The 15184-nt window shown below is 38.4% G+C and overlaps 3 protein-coding genes across 3 annotated transcripts; all 3 read left to right on the top strand.

Moving 5' to 3' along the window:
• The first annotated feature begins 3989 nt into the window (after nucleotides 1-3989).
• On the top strand, nucleotides 3990-5176 carry LOC118339184 (gamma-crystallin M2-like). The gene is made up of 3 exons (XM_035676743.1): nucleotides 3990-3998; nucleotides 4162-4404; nucleotides 4901-5176. The coding sequence occupies exons 1-3, from the start codon at nucleotides 3990-3992 to the stop codon at nucleotides 5174-5176; spliced, it is 528 nt and encodes a 175-aa protein (XP_035532636.1).
• A 1850-nt stretch (nucleotides 5177-7026) lies between these two features.
• LOC118339368 (gamma-crystallin S-1-like) lies at nucleotides 7027-7754 on the top strand. The gene is made up of 3 exons (XM_035676960.1): nucleotides 7027-7035; nucleotides 7153-7395; nucleotides 7485-7754. The coding sequence occupies exons 1-3, from the start codon at nucleotides 7027-7029 to the stop codon at nucleotides 7752-7754; spliced, it is 522 nt and encodes a 173-aa protein (XP_035532853.1).
• Nucleotides 7755-9867: 2113 nt separating this feature from the next.
• On the top strand, nucleotides 9868-11906 carry LOC118338651 (gamma-crystallin B-like). Its single transcript, XM_035675931.1, has 2 exons — nucleotides 9868-10131; nucleotides 11634-11906. The coding sequence occupies exons 1-2, from the start codon at nucleotides 9868-9870 to the stop codon at nucleotides 11904-11906; spliced, it is 537 nt and encodes a 178-aa protein (XP_035531824.1).
• Nucleotides 11907-15184: the final 3278 nt, after the last annotated feature.

Here is a 15184-nt window from a genome sequence, read left to right as displayed (position 1 = left end):
CATTTCTCAGACTGGGGAAGATTAGTGTGGGAAGAAAAAGCTTAGTTTGATCACAGTTTGAACTGTGTGACTGAATGGATTTGTCATGCTTGAATGTGTCACTAGTTCAGGCCATAGATGTCTTGAAAACAGTGATGACAATATTCAAATGGCTTACTTACATTTTATTACATTTACTCCACAGTTTCAGGGTTATATTTGCATAAACCTGAAATACACATAAATAGTTAGAGGTAGATAAAGGCTGAAAAATTCAAAAAACACTTTGGGCTCAAGCCTGTTGGAAAAAATGGACATCGCTCCCTCTCTTTCCATGTTTTCTTTCACTCCGTACTGTCAATTATCTAAAAGGCAAAAAAGTCTCTGTGTATTAGTCCATAAATTATATATTTTGAGTGACTCAGCATCTCTTGCTACCAATATTATTTTTTTCAGCTAAGAAAGGTTGAATGACTAAGTTACTTTTGAAACTTTATGGTAGTGTTTATATTTCTATTACTTCTATTACTGCTATAATGACCTTTTTCACAACATACATTTGGACTTATCCTGGTAGGAAAAGCCCAGTTGTTACTAATAACATTAACAATGGCTCTGTTCTATTCAAGTTAAAGTGAACCAGCATGCACGACAGACAATGAAACAGAAACTTATCATTGATAACACCTGTGTTTACCCTATTATTTCATGTCAAAATGACTGCTGTGAAAAGGTCTATGAAACTGAAGCAGCTAAATAGACTTAAGCCATTGTTATTTTTATTTACACCTGTGCATTCCTGCTGTGACATGTCAAAACGTGTGGCTGTGCACAATATGTAAGTCTTTGTTTAAACTGGCTTTGGCCTTCAGTTTAAAAGCCTGGTGTGAGGGAACTAAGAATAAGGTCAGTGTCAGTCAGGTTGATGCTGGCAGTAATGATGTATAAAAATATAAAAAAAACTTAGCCCATAACTCTCGGAAAAATGGACAATGTCACCCCACAACTCTGCACACAAATATAGTATATGAAATCCAGCTAATCTTCTAAATCCAAGATTCGCCATTCATTTAAAGTATACATGATTCCAGCTGGCATCTTTAGTGAGGTCCTCAAAAGATATTTTACATAACTCTAACAAGGTTCATTCTGGAATCCCATGGTCAATGATTCATACCCTTAAACTGCAACATCCTGGGTTCAGATCAGGACTTGTCAACCAAGCAAATATTATTTTATGTATATTTTCTGATCTTCCGTGGTAATGGCAAGAATAGCAATATCTTTATTAAAGTGAATAAGTGATGAATCACCCTAATTTACAAATCATACATCAATAGAAGCTTAAGCATAATCCATGATGATAGAGATACAAAAAAAACAAAAAAAAAAACAGAAATGCATGGGAAAAACAGCATATTGTCAATACGACCGCCCAAAATTTCACAAATCATGTTTTCAGGGGAGCTCATTTATTAAGAGGAGCCAAGCCCCCGCTGGCTCCCCCGTAGTTCACACCCTGCCTTTCCTGGTATGACAAACTTGAACTTCTGCTGTGGGTTCGTCTGTGAGCTTAAATTAGGGTTGAACTGAATAATTTAATAATTTAATAATTTCATTATGTTCAATATTATTTACTCAGTTCATTAAATGTGTATGTATTGGTAGAAATGGAATATGTAATAATAATACTAATAATAATATTAGTATTATTATTATAATTAATGTATAATTACCTGAAAATAAGAATCATTGTGTTTTTGTTAGCTTAGAATGAGCTGTCTTTTTCTACAGAGAGGGTCCTCTTCTACGGCCATGTTGAACTGCCATGTTTCTACAGTAGCCCAAAACAGACAAACCAAACTTTTGCAAGTTTCGCGGCCACTGTAGGCCACTCCTACATGCTTGGAAGGTGAGCGGTGTTCAGTTGGTTGCAATCTACAACTTCGCTGCAAGATGTCACAAAATCCTACACGCTCTCCTTTAAGACCTTAGGATGTCCTCCATAATGTGTAATGGCTGTTTCAAACAGAGGTGAAAGAACCAGACAGACAAAGTTACTTTTAACGCACATCTGGTTTTTGCAGTTCTGTTATCTCTTAGGATTTGTTTACATTGCATTTTGTTGGTGTGGTATTACTTATCTGTAACCAACAGCCTGTTTAACTATCTGGTCTCCTGAATAAAGTAGCACACTGGTGCACTGCTGCCAAGAACAAGATGCTTAAGTATGAAGTATTGGAAGGACCAGTGTGTAGGATTTAGTGGTATGTAGTGGTTAAGTAGCATATTGCAACCAATTGAATACTGCTCGCCTTCTAAGTGTGTAGGAGAAACTATGGTGGCTCACGAAAAAAGCCAAAGGCCCTATCTAGAGCCAGTGTTTGGTTCGTCCGTTCTAGGCTACTGTAGAAACATGGCAGTTTAACATGGAAAAAAAACTGGCTCAACGAAAACACAACAATTCTTATATTTAGGCGATTATACACTAATGAAAACATACCTATGAATATTATATTTATGTATAATTTTTTTTTTCCTGAAAAACCTGATGTATACAATCAGACACATACAGTGCACGGATAATCCACCAGGGATCAGTAATTCATGCACCAGAGGAGCAGCAAAATAAAGAGGTTCTGAAACCAAAAAATGAACCAAACTGTGAAACGTTCCTCTTCCACCATGCCGGTTCCACTGGTGGGTTTGTCATTGAGGGTAATAGCTTTATTTCAGCAGATACAGAATATGTATGACGTTGTTGTGCAATATGGAAAAATACTAGGGATGCTCGATATTGGCTTTTCTGCCGATATCTGATATTCCGATATTGTCCAACTCTCAATTCCGTACCGATGATCACCCGATACCGCATATATGCCAGCTTTTTACACCGAAAACTTTAGTAACAACATAGTTCCTACCGATTTACTGGACATAAAACATCGATGCGCTAATTTTTATGTGTGGCTGACCCCGCACGGCGGATGCCATACATAAATGCAACATGGCTTTCCAAATGTTGAAACAGCTGGATTAACAGCTGGTGGTGCTGTGTATCTGATGTTTTCGTGCGGTTAAATATTAAAAATCATTCAGCGCTTGTAAAGTGTGTTGCCTTGTTGGAGCCACGGTCTAGCAAAGCCAACCAGCTAGGTGTTGTTGCTGGTGGTTATACGCTCATCGTAGCGTGCGCCCGGGTAAACCCGTCCCGCATGCTGCGTTCGAATCGAGGCCTCGGAAAATGCTGAAGCCTACAGAACAAACATCGGTTATAAAAACCCAATACCGATAATCCCCGATATTAAATTTTTTAGTGAATATCGGCCGATAATATCGGAGGGCCGATATTATTGGACATCCCTAAAAAATACTTCTTTTGTATGTTTGAAATTACTTGAGGAAAATTTTAAAGGAAACTCAAATGGGTTAAAAATGTTGTGTTTTATATGTTTTTGTTTGTTTAAGATGGTTAAATAAACAATCCAGTTTCCAAAAAATTTTTTATTTTCTGGCAATTACTTCATGGTTCAGGCATTACAGGGTTAAAGGTAAGTTGTCACAGTTCCAAGGTCCATTAAGACCAACCATTATCCAAGAGTAAAAGACTGCATTGCCCCTTCATGATTATGTTATGTAATCTCATACTGTAAAAAAGCCAAAGGAAGACAATTAATTATTCTGTTTTCCACAAAAAAAAGAACTACTGATAGAGACCGAACAACAAACAAATAATCTTTTCAAGCAGAACTCAATGGAAACAATGAAAACAATTATCATTAAGTATGGCTGTTGGCCTTTATAAGTTTTACATGTCAGTTTTGGCAATTCTTTGATATAAGGCCATCCCATGTAGACAAAGGGAAATCAAACTTGACCAAACCATTTTGCTGATATGCAAATCAAGTTAATTTAGATGACAATAGCTTTCCCTCGTCTGCACATTCTGCATTTCGATATAAGCCACAACACAGCTGCAGCTGGGTGGGAGGCAAGCAATATCATTAACAATGGGGAAGGTAAGGAGCAAATGCTATTTTCCAAAGGTTTTCAAGCAACAATAGTGCATGCAAACTTTATTGTCATTTTAATGGAAGCTAGGCACAACAATATGCTATTGTTCTGTTTCCTACAATGTTGGGATGGTAGTTTACCAGGATTTGCCTGTTTTCTTCCATGCAGATTGTATTCTTCGAGGATAAGAATTTCCAAGGCCGAAGCTATGAGTGCTGCACTGACTGCTCTGACCTGCGATCTTACTTCAGCTGCTGCAACTCCATTAAGGTGGAGAGTGGCTGCTGGGTGTTGTACGAGCGTCCCAACTTCACTGGCAACCAGTATATCCTGAGCCCCGGGGAATACCCTGATCCACAACAGTGGATGGGATTCAATGATAGCATCTTGTCATGTCGCTCTATCAAAAATGTAAGGTCAACAACCTGTAGATACTTTTTAGAACGTGATTATTTGAAAGTCATCCTTTAGTAGAGATGGTCTTACTATTGTTAATGCACCAGTTTCTTTAAGCTGGGATAAGCTTACTACACCAATCTATGGAATAGGTCAATCATAATAAAGTCAAACTGGGTAGTGCTTTTCATAAAATTAGGTACACAGCATGATTTCTGGGTTAATTTTTTGCAGGAGAGTGTCCAGGTCCTGTGAAATACCACAGAGTGCACCAACCAAGCAGTAATCAGTCAAAGGCCGACAGACAAAAAGGAGATAAAAGGCTCATGATTTGGCAGCAGGGTGCACATCAATTATTGAAGTAAACTAGGATAACAGCCAAGAAACCCATTTGTAGATGTGAAGTCAAAATTAATGAGGGAACAAAAATAGATTAGAATATATTGTCAAAAGATTCAGATACTAAATACTAACATAATTTAAACAACTTTAATTCTCCAACTACCCCTAGGTTTTTGGAAAGTCCTGGAAGATCAGATTCTACGACAAGCAGGATTTCGGAGGCCAAGTGGCAGAGTGTGTTGCCGATTGCCCATCGGTTTACGAGGCCCTCAAGTTCCGGGAGTTCCACTCCTGCGTAGTAATGGACGGTGCGTGGGTCCTCTACGAGCAGCCTAACTACCACGGGCACCAGTACTTCCTGGAGCGTGGCGAGTACCGCAACTATACAGACTGGGGAGCAGCCTCCCCTGCTGTGGGATCCTTCCGCATGATCACAGAGTTCTAGAATGGTAGCGGCCAGGCAGGGTTCTGCAGCCTCTAAGAGTTATCTGAATGCTAAGACCACCAAAGGTTTCGAATTTTAAAACAAATTCAAGCTCCTGAACTCTGAGAACATGCATTTTAGAACCCCTACAAGGTTTTAAAGGTCTAGCGTAACCAAAATGTTTCAATCTTTCAGAATCATGCCACTGAAGTTCTGTAATCTTGAGAAATTTCTCACCTCAAAAGTTCCAGAAGGCTAAGATTCAAGAACCCTTCAGCCTCCTAATTCCTTTTTTATTTGGACATCTATCCTAATCCGGAGAACTCTGTGTTGAATAAAAGTCTTTCTTACCCATAACAGTGCTGTCCGTATTCTTTCTTATTAAGTTACATGACACCTCAGCCTCACCTGACTTTAGTCTTGTTTTCAGTAAAACTGTTCAACACAAATTACATCTCAAGACAGACTGATGTCATGATCTGCGTGTCATGCTCTTTCTCTCACTCTTCAGCTGTCACTGTCAATTAAAAAAACAGACCATGTTGCAAATTGAACATGCAATAAAATAAAAACAAATTCAGAACTATATTTCAATTTTATATGAAAATAGGGGACTTAAATGATTGTTTACTTGTTTACCTACTTATTATATATAATTTGATATGGTATTATCACAACTTTTAAGCACAATTGATGGCAAAACTGTTTGTAACACAATCTTGAACTATTCACATTAATTATTTCTGAATAAGACATAAAATTGTCTTAAATAGCAAAGACTCTTTGATTTCACAGTGAATATTGAATATTCCAGAGTGGAGTACATTGAGGTGCTTAAGGATGTCAAGTATCCACTATAACTGACAATAGTGGTCTGTTTAACTGTAAGTTCATATTTAACATCATATAACATCAGCAACTGTCAGGCATACTTTTGGTTGCTCAGACTGATAGATTGCCTTTTTTTTTTACAGTGCAAATATTCCATGACTTATCACTTTCTAAATTGGCCAAAACTGAGTAAAACCCATAAACAAGGATTTAGAATATTAATTTAGCATCTATATATTATATGTATGTATATGTATTTAGAGATTGCACAAAAATACAGTTGTGCATTTATTATTATTATTTATATTTACTTTTCCTGGATTGTATTCAAATGGTCTTTGGTCACTCTATATCAGGGTGACCTCCCTTTCGTGTTGGGCAGGGGAGGGACCGGGCCGTTTGAAACAGTTTAGAATAAAATGTCATTTGTTGTATAACTGATGTGCATTTTACAAAATAATGTCATAAGAAATAATAATAAAATTAAAATTAAAATGTAAGAGTGGGTTTGTCACAATCATCCTGTCAACACCATCATCAATATTAAACCCCAAACTGCCTTCAAAGCTAAATGTTTGCACATGACATTGCAAACAATAGTTCAACATAAAAGATGTCAAGTTCCACCACATGCCAAAGGGTTCTTTTGTAGAATTAGCGAAGAAAAGCGTAATTTGAAGTTTCTATAAATGTAATATAGAACAAAACTGAATCTAATTAATGGACAATTTTATTTTTAGTCTTTCGATAAGTTTGTGTTAGCCCTGTCAGAAAATTGTATTAAAACAAAAAATTTATTGCAACGGTCCAGATCAGTTTGGATAGAGCAGTGAGTGAGGTTTAGATACTTGGCACTGCTAAACAACCATTGTGTGTGGAAAGGCAATTCAGTAAGTAAGAACAATGGGCAGACTCTAGATGAATATTTGAATTGTAATAACTGTTACATGCTCTGCTAACCCTGCATTTGTTAGTATTGTCTCCGCCATGTATAAAGAGTTCTGGGTTTGTTATGGCATCTAGTATTTTAAGCGCAGCAGATGGAGAAGGTCAGATCTTGCACTAGAAGTTAGATGTTTTGTCATTGAAATATTAAATATGTGCAAACACAGGTGCAGATAAAATCCTCTTTTAATTTTTTGTCCTGTTATCTCTACTTTTTCCAGATTGTGTTCTACGAGGACCGGGACTTCCAGGGAAAGTCCTATGACTGCAAAGGGGACTCAGTTGACCTGCATGGCTTCATTCACCGATGCAACTCGGTCAAGGTAGAAGGTGGCTGGTGGGTTCTGTACGAGCGTAACAACTATACGGGCTACCAGTATATCATTGGGCCAGGGGAGTACAATGACTACCGCCGCTGGATGGGCTTCAATGACTGTGTCAGATCCTGTAGGATCATCAAAAACGTAAGTCATTGAACAAAAAGGATCGGGAAAAACTAAACACTGTATTCCACAGACATTAAATTTAACACATTTCTCTGTTTTGGTTTTAGGCCAAAGGGCCATACAAGCTGAAACTGTTTGACCGGCCAGATTTTGAAGGCAAATCTTTGGAGCTGACGGAAAACATGAAGTCTGTCCATGAGAAATGGCTCAGACCTGAAGTCCAGTCCTGCAAGGTCGTAGAGGGCTCCTGGGTTTTCTTTGAACATCCCAACTTCTGTGGTCGCCAGTACCTGCTGGAGAAAGGGGAGTACCGAAACCACTCAGTGTGGGGAGCTCTGAAAGCAAGCGTGGGCTCCATCAGGAGACTTGAGTTGTGAACTTCAACCGGTCAAAGCTTCTTGTAATGTAATGCACTGCAATAAATTTCTTTGATGCTAATGTGCCTGTGTGAAGTTCAATTAAAATCTTCTCTTATAATATACCAGTACATTCTACTTAAATGCAGGTTATGATGTTCAGTTTTAGTTAAAACTGTTTTAGAGATGTGCTTTATGGCCCTTCTGGAAAATGTAGTTTGTGATGCAGTTGGACTGTATTGCATTATGCTGGGGGCTGCTGAGGCCCTAATAAATATATATAAATATATTGTAGTTTATCAGAGCAGCTCATACAGATTATTTGGTAGAAAAAACTGAAAAAAAAACTGTACACATTGTACACAATTGCAAGATTTCTACCTAAACAAACAATGGAACAACTGACAACGTTACTTTAAATGGCATTTCTGGTGTCAAATCTTATAATTTATTTTATGTAACAGCATCAGGCAGACAATTTAGAGAACAAAAGAAACCATAAACTATTTTTTCATTCATTAGAGAAGCTGAAATCATATATATCAAAAATAGTTGGCGGTTAATTGAATCAATCAATCAATTAACTGACTAATTGTTGCAGCTCTACCTACAACATGTCAACACACAAACTCACAATTAGAAGTATAACAAATCTTCAAAGAGCTAAAGGATTGCTGCCACAACTGAAGCCAGAGCAATGGTGAGACTTATGTATTTGTTATTATATCAATGCAACTAATCATTGTTTTCTTTATTAATAAATCTGACAATTATTCTCTCAGTTAACTGTAAAAGGTTTGACCTATAAAATGTTAGAAAGTCCTAGTACCCAAAGTAACACCTTCAAAATTAGCCCAAAACTCCAATATATTAACTTTTCTGTAATGTAAGGCAAAAAAGCAAGGCAAGTTTCAGCTCTACTTTTGCAGTCAGGTCATCAATCTGACAATACTGCTGCAGCAAGAATAAAGTCCTCCATTTTTGTACACTTTGAGTAATAATTCCTGCTGTCCAATTGCTGTAAACACATTAGGCAGCTGATATAATTACATGATAATGAGGCTTCTATCCACCAGGTTTTTCAGAGCTGGTCTGAGAGCAGTCAGCTGACTGAGGGCGGAGCGTGAATGCACCTCTATACAGGCGTTACAGCCTGTACCGCAGCACTATGTGGCCGTAAGCCAACTTCACCACACCAGCCTAAACTGAAGAGAAGACAGTTTAATTGGATCAATAAATCATTTCTGGAATCACGCAGACACATCAAAATGTCAACCGTTGCAATAGTGAGTAAACAACGTATAAAGCCAAGCATTTTTAAAACAATGGCAGCATCAGCCATTGTGCAGACATAAATGCTGAGGCCATTAAAATGACAATGATGGTTCCTGGCAGTGCATTTCAGTGTGCCCACATACACTGTATATATAAATCTGGACCAGGCCTGTAGAAAATATTGTGTGTGTGAAAGGTGTGATTGACTGAAACTTATCAAAGGTTGGTGTGAGGCCCAAACATGGATCTTGTGGGAAAGGTAGGCTGCATTATTAGATTGTTGAAGAAGTCAAAACTTCAGCATCACTTATAGTATAAATAACGACTTTACCTTCTAATGAATGATGGGACTTTCAGCTCTTTTAGTGATCCAGATCATTTGGCTCAGCTCAGTAAGAGTTGGCTCTTTTGGCTCCCAAAGTGCTCTCCATTTAGTAAAACTTCTGGCTTATAAGTCAACCAAATTCAACAATATTTTGAAATATCACTTAAATTATTCGATACAATCACACTAAACCTTATAATTTGCAGAATATTTATATTATGATTGGTTTAAAACCTTGAATAATGTAAATGCATCACTATTACACATGTGTATTGAATGTTTTATTTACATTGAACAATTGTTTGTATGTTGGCATCTCACCCTGCTTGGGTGTCAATGTTATTATCAAAGTCAGACATTTCTGGATTGTATTTATTATATTTGTATTTAGTTGCTTGATTTGTTCCACATAGTCATCAGGTGTGCACATTAGCATGTAGATCACTGTTATTACCAAGCACTAAATGATTCTGGATGCCGTACAAGCTAGGGGTTAGCACATATATGGCCAGTATATTATGCAATATCCACTGAATGCTTATTGTCCTTTTCCAGATCCGGTTTTATGAAGACAAAAACTTCCAAGGTCGGTATTATGAGTGCAACACTGACTGTCCCGAGCTTAACACCTACTTTAGCCACTGCAACTCTGTTCGTGTGGACAGCGGGGCCTGGGTTCTGTACGAGAGGCCCAACTACCTGGGCTACCAGTACATTCTGACCAAGGGGGAGTTCCCTGATTACTACCACTGGATGGGTTACAATGACAGCATCAGGTCCTGCCGGATCATACGAAACGTGAGTTACTTCAGAAAACATATCAGAAGCTTTAAATGCTAGAAAGTGTGATGTACTAGAGTGATGCAATACCATGAACAGTATAATTCCAGCATTCGCCTTGTCAGTTGTTCTGCTTTTATTCACATGCACCTGACACATTTATCAGCTAAATCATAAATTATAAGTTACTACATGATATGAACTACTTGTATCAGGCTGTACTTCTGCTGTTGCCAGAGGATACAATACAGGATAACAATAACATTTATATATTGGTTCAGCTAAACCAATTAATTTAAGTGTTAGAAATGTAGAGAGAGAACACAGGAGAATAAATTGTTAACTAAAAATTGATGGACTAAAAAGTTATTTTTCTTCTTTAACTTTTTTATTAACTTTTTAGTCTTTTTATACATTTTTAATGAATATGCATGTATTTGTCACAGTGTTTGACAAGGTATATACTATGTATCTATTAATAATTAACCAAAAGAAATGCATAAACAGTAATGGATAAATACTCAGAACTCCTGATTTTGCCACTCACTGTTGTTGTTGTACGAATGCAAAACATTGACGGTTTAATTGTATGAAAATATTATAACATCCAATATTATATATAATAATACATAACTGGTGGTGTTGATGACTTGAGTTCATGGCTATGTTTAGGCATTCATCACTTGGTGTAGGTTAGGGAAAGTTTCTGGTCTTGGTTCAATATTGAAAAAGTTAAAAATGACTTGGAGGAAGAGACTTTATCAACAAAGTGCTTTTGTTGCCTAAACTTGGTAACACACAGGACTCAGGATGTGAGCCCCAGTCTTGGGGCTTAAAGGTTATGTCACAGTCAGGTCATACATACGGAAGCCGAGAACGGCCTTTTTTTTTTTTATGCACCTGTTATATCGTGATAACGACTTATTATCTTGTTATCCAATATAACAAAGATGGTTTTCTTGAGATAACTATATTAATATTAATATGTGTTCGTCTTGATTTCAACCATACAAAGCTGCCACAACGGCTTCCAGTCAAGTAAACGAACAACGTAAAGTGTAATTTACCGTTTGTGCCTACAAGCTACCAGCCAGTGGCTACGTTCGTGGCAACTCTTGTACCAAAGTTTGTTATCTCGAGATAACAAAGTTTGTTTTCTCGAGATAACGAACAGTGCATAAAAAAAAAAAATCCATGGCCATTCTCGGCTTCCGTACATACATATCAAGGTTATTGTATTGACGAGGTTGCCGACTTGCTGTAATTCTTTCCCATTTTTTGAAAGCTCCGACATTTACAACTTGGAGATTCATAATACAGAAATGCCTGAAAACCAAGCAATGGAATTAAACCATATTAAAAATATTAATGCACAGTATTATTAACTCTCACATGCGCAACTTTGCATTAACACAACTGAATGTGGCATAATATTCTCTGCTTTGTACTGTATGTCTGTACCACCACCTCCAACAATCCTTGGCCAGATATGAACTGAACTCCCGGTCTTTGTGTTGCAGATATCTGGTGTGTTCAGGATTCGTGTCTACGAGCGCCCTAACTTTAGCGGTCAGAAGTTTGAGTCCACTGAAGATGTTAGCAACCTGCCCGACCGCTGGCAGCTCCGCGATGTTCACTCTGCTCAGGTGCAGGACGGTGCCTGGGTCTTCTACGAGCTTCCCAACTACCGCGGACGCCAGTACCTGCTGGAGAGAGGAGAGTACCGTCGCTACAATGAGTGGGCAGCCGTGAACCCCAGTGTGGGGTCCTTCCAACGCGTCTGCAGCGATTAAACTGTCTCTCTTTTGGTTTGTGTAACTGTTCTTTGGAAGTGTAATAAAGAATGACTGTGCTCACTATGCTCATCACTCCATGTTTTGTTGGTAGTGAGAGATGGTAGAAAATGCAAAGAACTTCTCAGCCAATAGACCTTTTTCACAGCAGCCATATTGACATGAAATAGTAGGGTAAACACAGGTGTTACCAATGATGCTAATTAAGGTTCCATTCCATTCAGGTCAAACAAAGTCAGAATGCTACTATTGTACATGTTGGCACACTGGAAAACCTCTGCTAGACTAAATGGAATGGAACCTTAATTGGTGTAATTGGTATAACACTGTACTATTTCATTTCAAAATAGCTGCCTATTAAAAAAATCAGGCAACAGAAAGTCTGAATCTCTCCCAGTATAATCATTTAGACTGCACAACCACATGTGCAACTCTGTACCAATCCTGGTTTTTGAAAAACCACAGTGGTACTGATAGGATTCAATTCTCCGAAGGGCCTGGGTACTACGGTGGATTCCCCAGCTGGAGCTTCCCTAGGATGCAGCGGCATCTGGAGAAACTGAAGAATTCAAGTTTCATTCAATATCTTTACCTTTTATTACTTAAACCTTTAAACATATCTTGTTGGTGGTCTGGTCCTTGTGTGTGAAAAATTAAGCTGTAGAAATCAATGAATACAGCCGCACCGGCCACAGAGATATAGCTGAGAAATTTTATTTGTGACTAAAGGGTTTGAATGGTTCCTCACACACAACTACCGTATATGATCAGTCAGATAAAGCATCATTTGACTGTGTGTTCTGTAACCTGAGTTGGAAAATCATAGGAATAGCTGTCCCATATGTTTGGTTGCTAAATGTTGAAGTTAATGTTTAGAATAAATATATGTACATTCATTGTTTCAACTGATAATTCCCAGTGGCGCAAAATTAGCCATTGTTGTGTTATGGGCACATATATGAGAACCAACATTTGCACACTGTTACACAAGCTTAGCTTAGACCTAGCCGGGATACTAGGAGCAAGTGGTGAGATACATCTCTAATTGTAGCATTAATAAAAAGATGCATAATGGTATTAATTAAAACAAACTGTTGCACAAACAGTGGCATGGATGTAGGCAGAAATTACTTCTCCTCTGTCAGTAAATAAATACAGCTAACACTAGGACTGCCCTGATATCCGCAATAAAAAGCAGCAACAAATGCCTTTAAGGAAGTTACTGAACATGTTTTCTACTGTTTCTGTATTTACAGTAGACATAAAGTCTACAAACCCCTATGAGAGGTTGGCAGGTTTTCTGAAATGTAAATACAGAGGTATCAACAACATAAATTCCAGACATGGTCCATCTTTAATATGAGCTTATAACAACAAAAATGTAGAGAAAAAAACAAATAGTTAATTACAGACCCTGTCTACTAGAGATTTTGACTCGTCAAAGCAGGAAAAGCCCAGGTGGAATTAATGACATAAATGATGGCTGCATTACATTTAGGTGAGCTGGTTCCATTTCCCAGTTTGTACATCCTCGATTCCTCTCCTCGTATCATATTTCCCACATTTTTTTCCTTTTTTTTGGTCGCCTTAACTTGCTATTCGCTAGAGGAGGACCATTTCAATTATTACTATTTCTCAGTAAAATAAGTGCTGGTTGGTGGATTAAATATATGCCCAATTAAAAACAGACTCATAACACTTTTAATTCACTGTCTAATATGTGTGTTTGATGGTATTTGAGGAGTTTTGCCGTTACCATAGTAACCAGCTGTATTAAGGTGAAATGATATCAGGGATTTGGTTAGAACAGCACTTGACGATGTGCTACATCAACAGTGAAGAGCAGAAAGTTCGATTTCGCACAATATCAACAAACAATACAACTACATCTGTAGAGTACTCCTACCATGGTTTGTATATTCCAGCTGCGTGTCACGCCTTTTTTATGTGTCGAAAACATTCAAAAGACTTTTGCATTGGATACACCTGTATATCCTCACTCATAGCTCCTCCAGCAAGCCTCCTCTCTCTTCCGTCCTGTCTCCTCCAGATGCAGTTTAGGAATTTAGTGCATTCAAATGATGTTCTGAGATTCAGTTCCAGGTCACAGGCAGGAGGACGAGGGAGAAAGGAGATGAGGAGGCACAAATCAGAGAAATGAGAAAGGCCCCTAGTACCATTTTGCATCATGATAATACAATAGGTGTTTTCCCACTAGGAGCTTGGGCCCTCCAAGGAAAAACATTTGGGCATAAAATATTCAACCTTATAATACAAAATTACAAGGCCTTAACATCAAATGAGTTGCATTTGTGTAATGATGTGCTCTTGATGTGCATGCTGTACATTTCAGCATGTGTTGCTCCTCCTCTGCCTGGTCTTCATCCTGTACGTATCCCACACTGACTGACCCTGAGCATCAGTCCTATGACACAGAGCTAATAGGAGTGCAGGAGGGCGGTCACAGCTCAGCTAAACCTGTGGACAAAGAGGTGCGGCTTGCTGATGACTCAGTGGGATTTGCCAGTAAGAGCCTGGAGCATGCCAGCTGCTGTTAGTGCTGACGCTCAGCTCACTGGAACAACGCTGTGACCCCGACAACACAAAGGGAGTCCAGCCAGCACGTTCTCCCAGCTGCGGTTATTCACCTCTAAAGCCTCTTTGTTTACCGCAACCCCTGATGCTTTCAGTGGCTCACAGGAGAGAGAGAGTGAGGTGGTATCAGACTGAGTTACACCTCACTTCGAGCCAGTGTGCACCCTCTTGTGGATGATGTTTGGAGCTGCAGTCCAGATAGTTTTGTGTACTTTTTGGTCTGGGGCTTTTTCATATTTGGACTTCTTCTTTATGAAATCTTTAGAGTAATTAACTAACAACAGTAAACAACAGTTTTAGTGTGCTTCCAATGCCCTCATACACAAATCCTGTTCCATGAAGAAATAGAATAGAAATTTCCCACTTTGGTGTAAAGAAACTTGACTGGCCTGCATAGAGCCCCGACCCCAACCTCATCCATCATCCATCATCCATCATCTTCCACTGTGAGCTGTGCCTTATCATCCAACATCAGTGTTAGACCTAACCAATGTTCTTATGTCTGAATGGGACTGAATGCAAAATCATGTTTACAGTCTTTACAGAATAGCGGAGACTGTTATAGAAGCACACATAAGGCTGCAATGTAGTGGGTTTACCCTAGAAATGTGTCAAATTGAAGTATGCTTAAAAATCAGTCAGTATGCATGCTTATTTTGGTCAATTTTTGAGTGCACTAGTAA

Source organism: Morone saxatilis, unplaced genomic scaffold, assembly GCF_004916995.1.
Source record: "Morone saxatilis isolate NCDOM2014 unplaced genomic scaffold, NCSU_SB_2.0 Contig5, whole genome shotgun sequence".
Classification (NCBI taxonomy): domain Eukaryota; kingdom Metazoa; phylum Chordata; class Actinopteri; family Moronidae; genus Morone; species Morone saxatilis.
This window is presented reverse-complemented; position numbering and strand designations above follow the sequence as displayed.

Excerpts from the sequence above, each read along its gene's own strand:
- LOC118339368 (XM_035676960.1), top strand. Across the intron at positions 7,396-7,484 it reads CCTGTAGGATCATCAAAAAC|GCCAAAGGGCCATACAAGCT; the intron begins GTAAGTCATTGA and ends TTTTGGTTTTAG.
- LOC118339184 (XM_035676743.1), top strand. Across the intron at positions 4,405-4,900 it reads CATGTCGCTCTATCAAAAAT|GTTTTTGGAAAGTCCTGGAA; the intron begins GTAAGGTCAACA and ends AACTACCCCTAG.
- LOC118338651 (XM_035675931.1), top strand. The coding sequence starts at position 9,868 with ATGCTTATTGTCCTTTTCCAGATCCGGTTTTATGAAGACAAAAACTTC. Across the intron at positions 10,132-11,633 it reads CCTGCCGGATCATACGAAAC|ATATCTGGTGTGTTCAGGAT; the intron begins GTGAGTTACTTC and ends TTTGTGTTGCAG.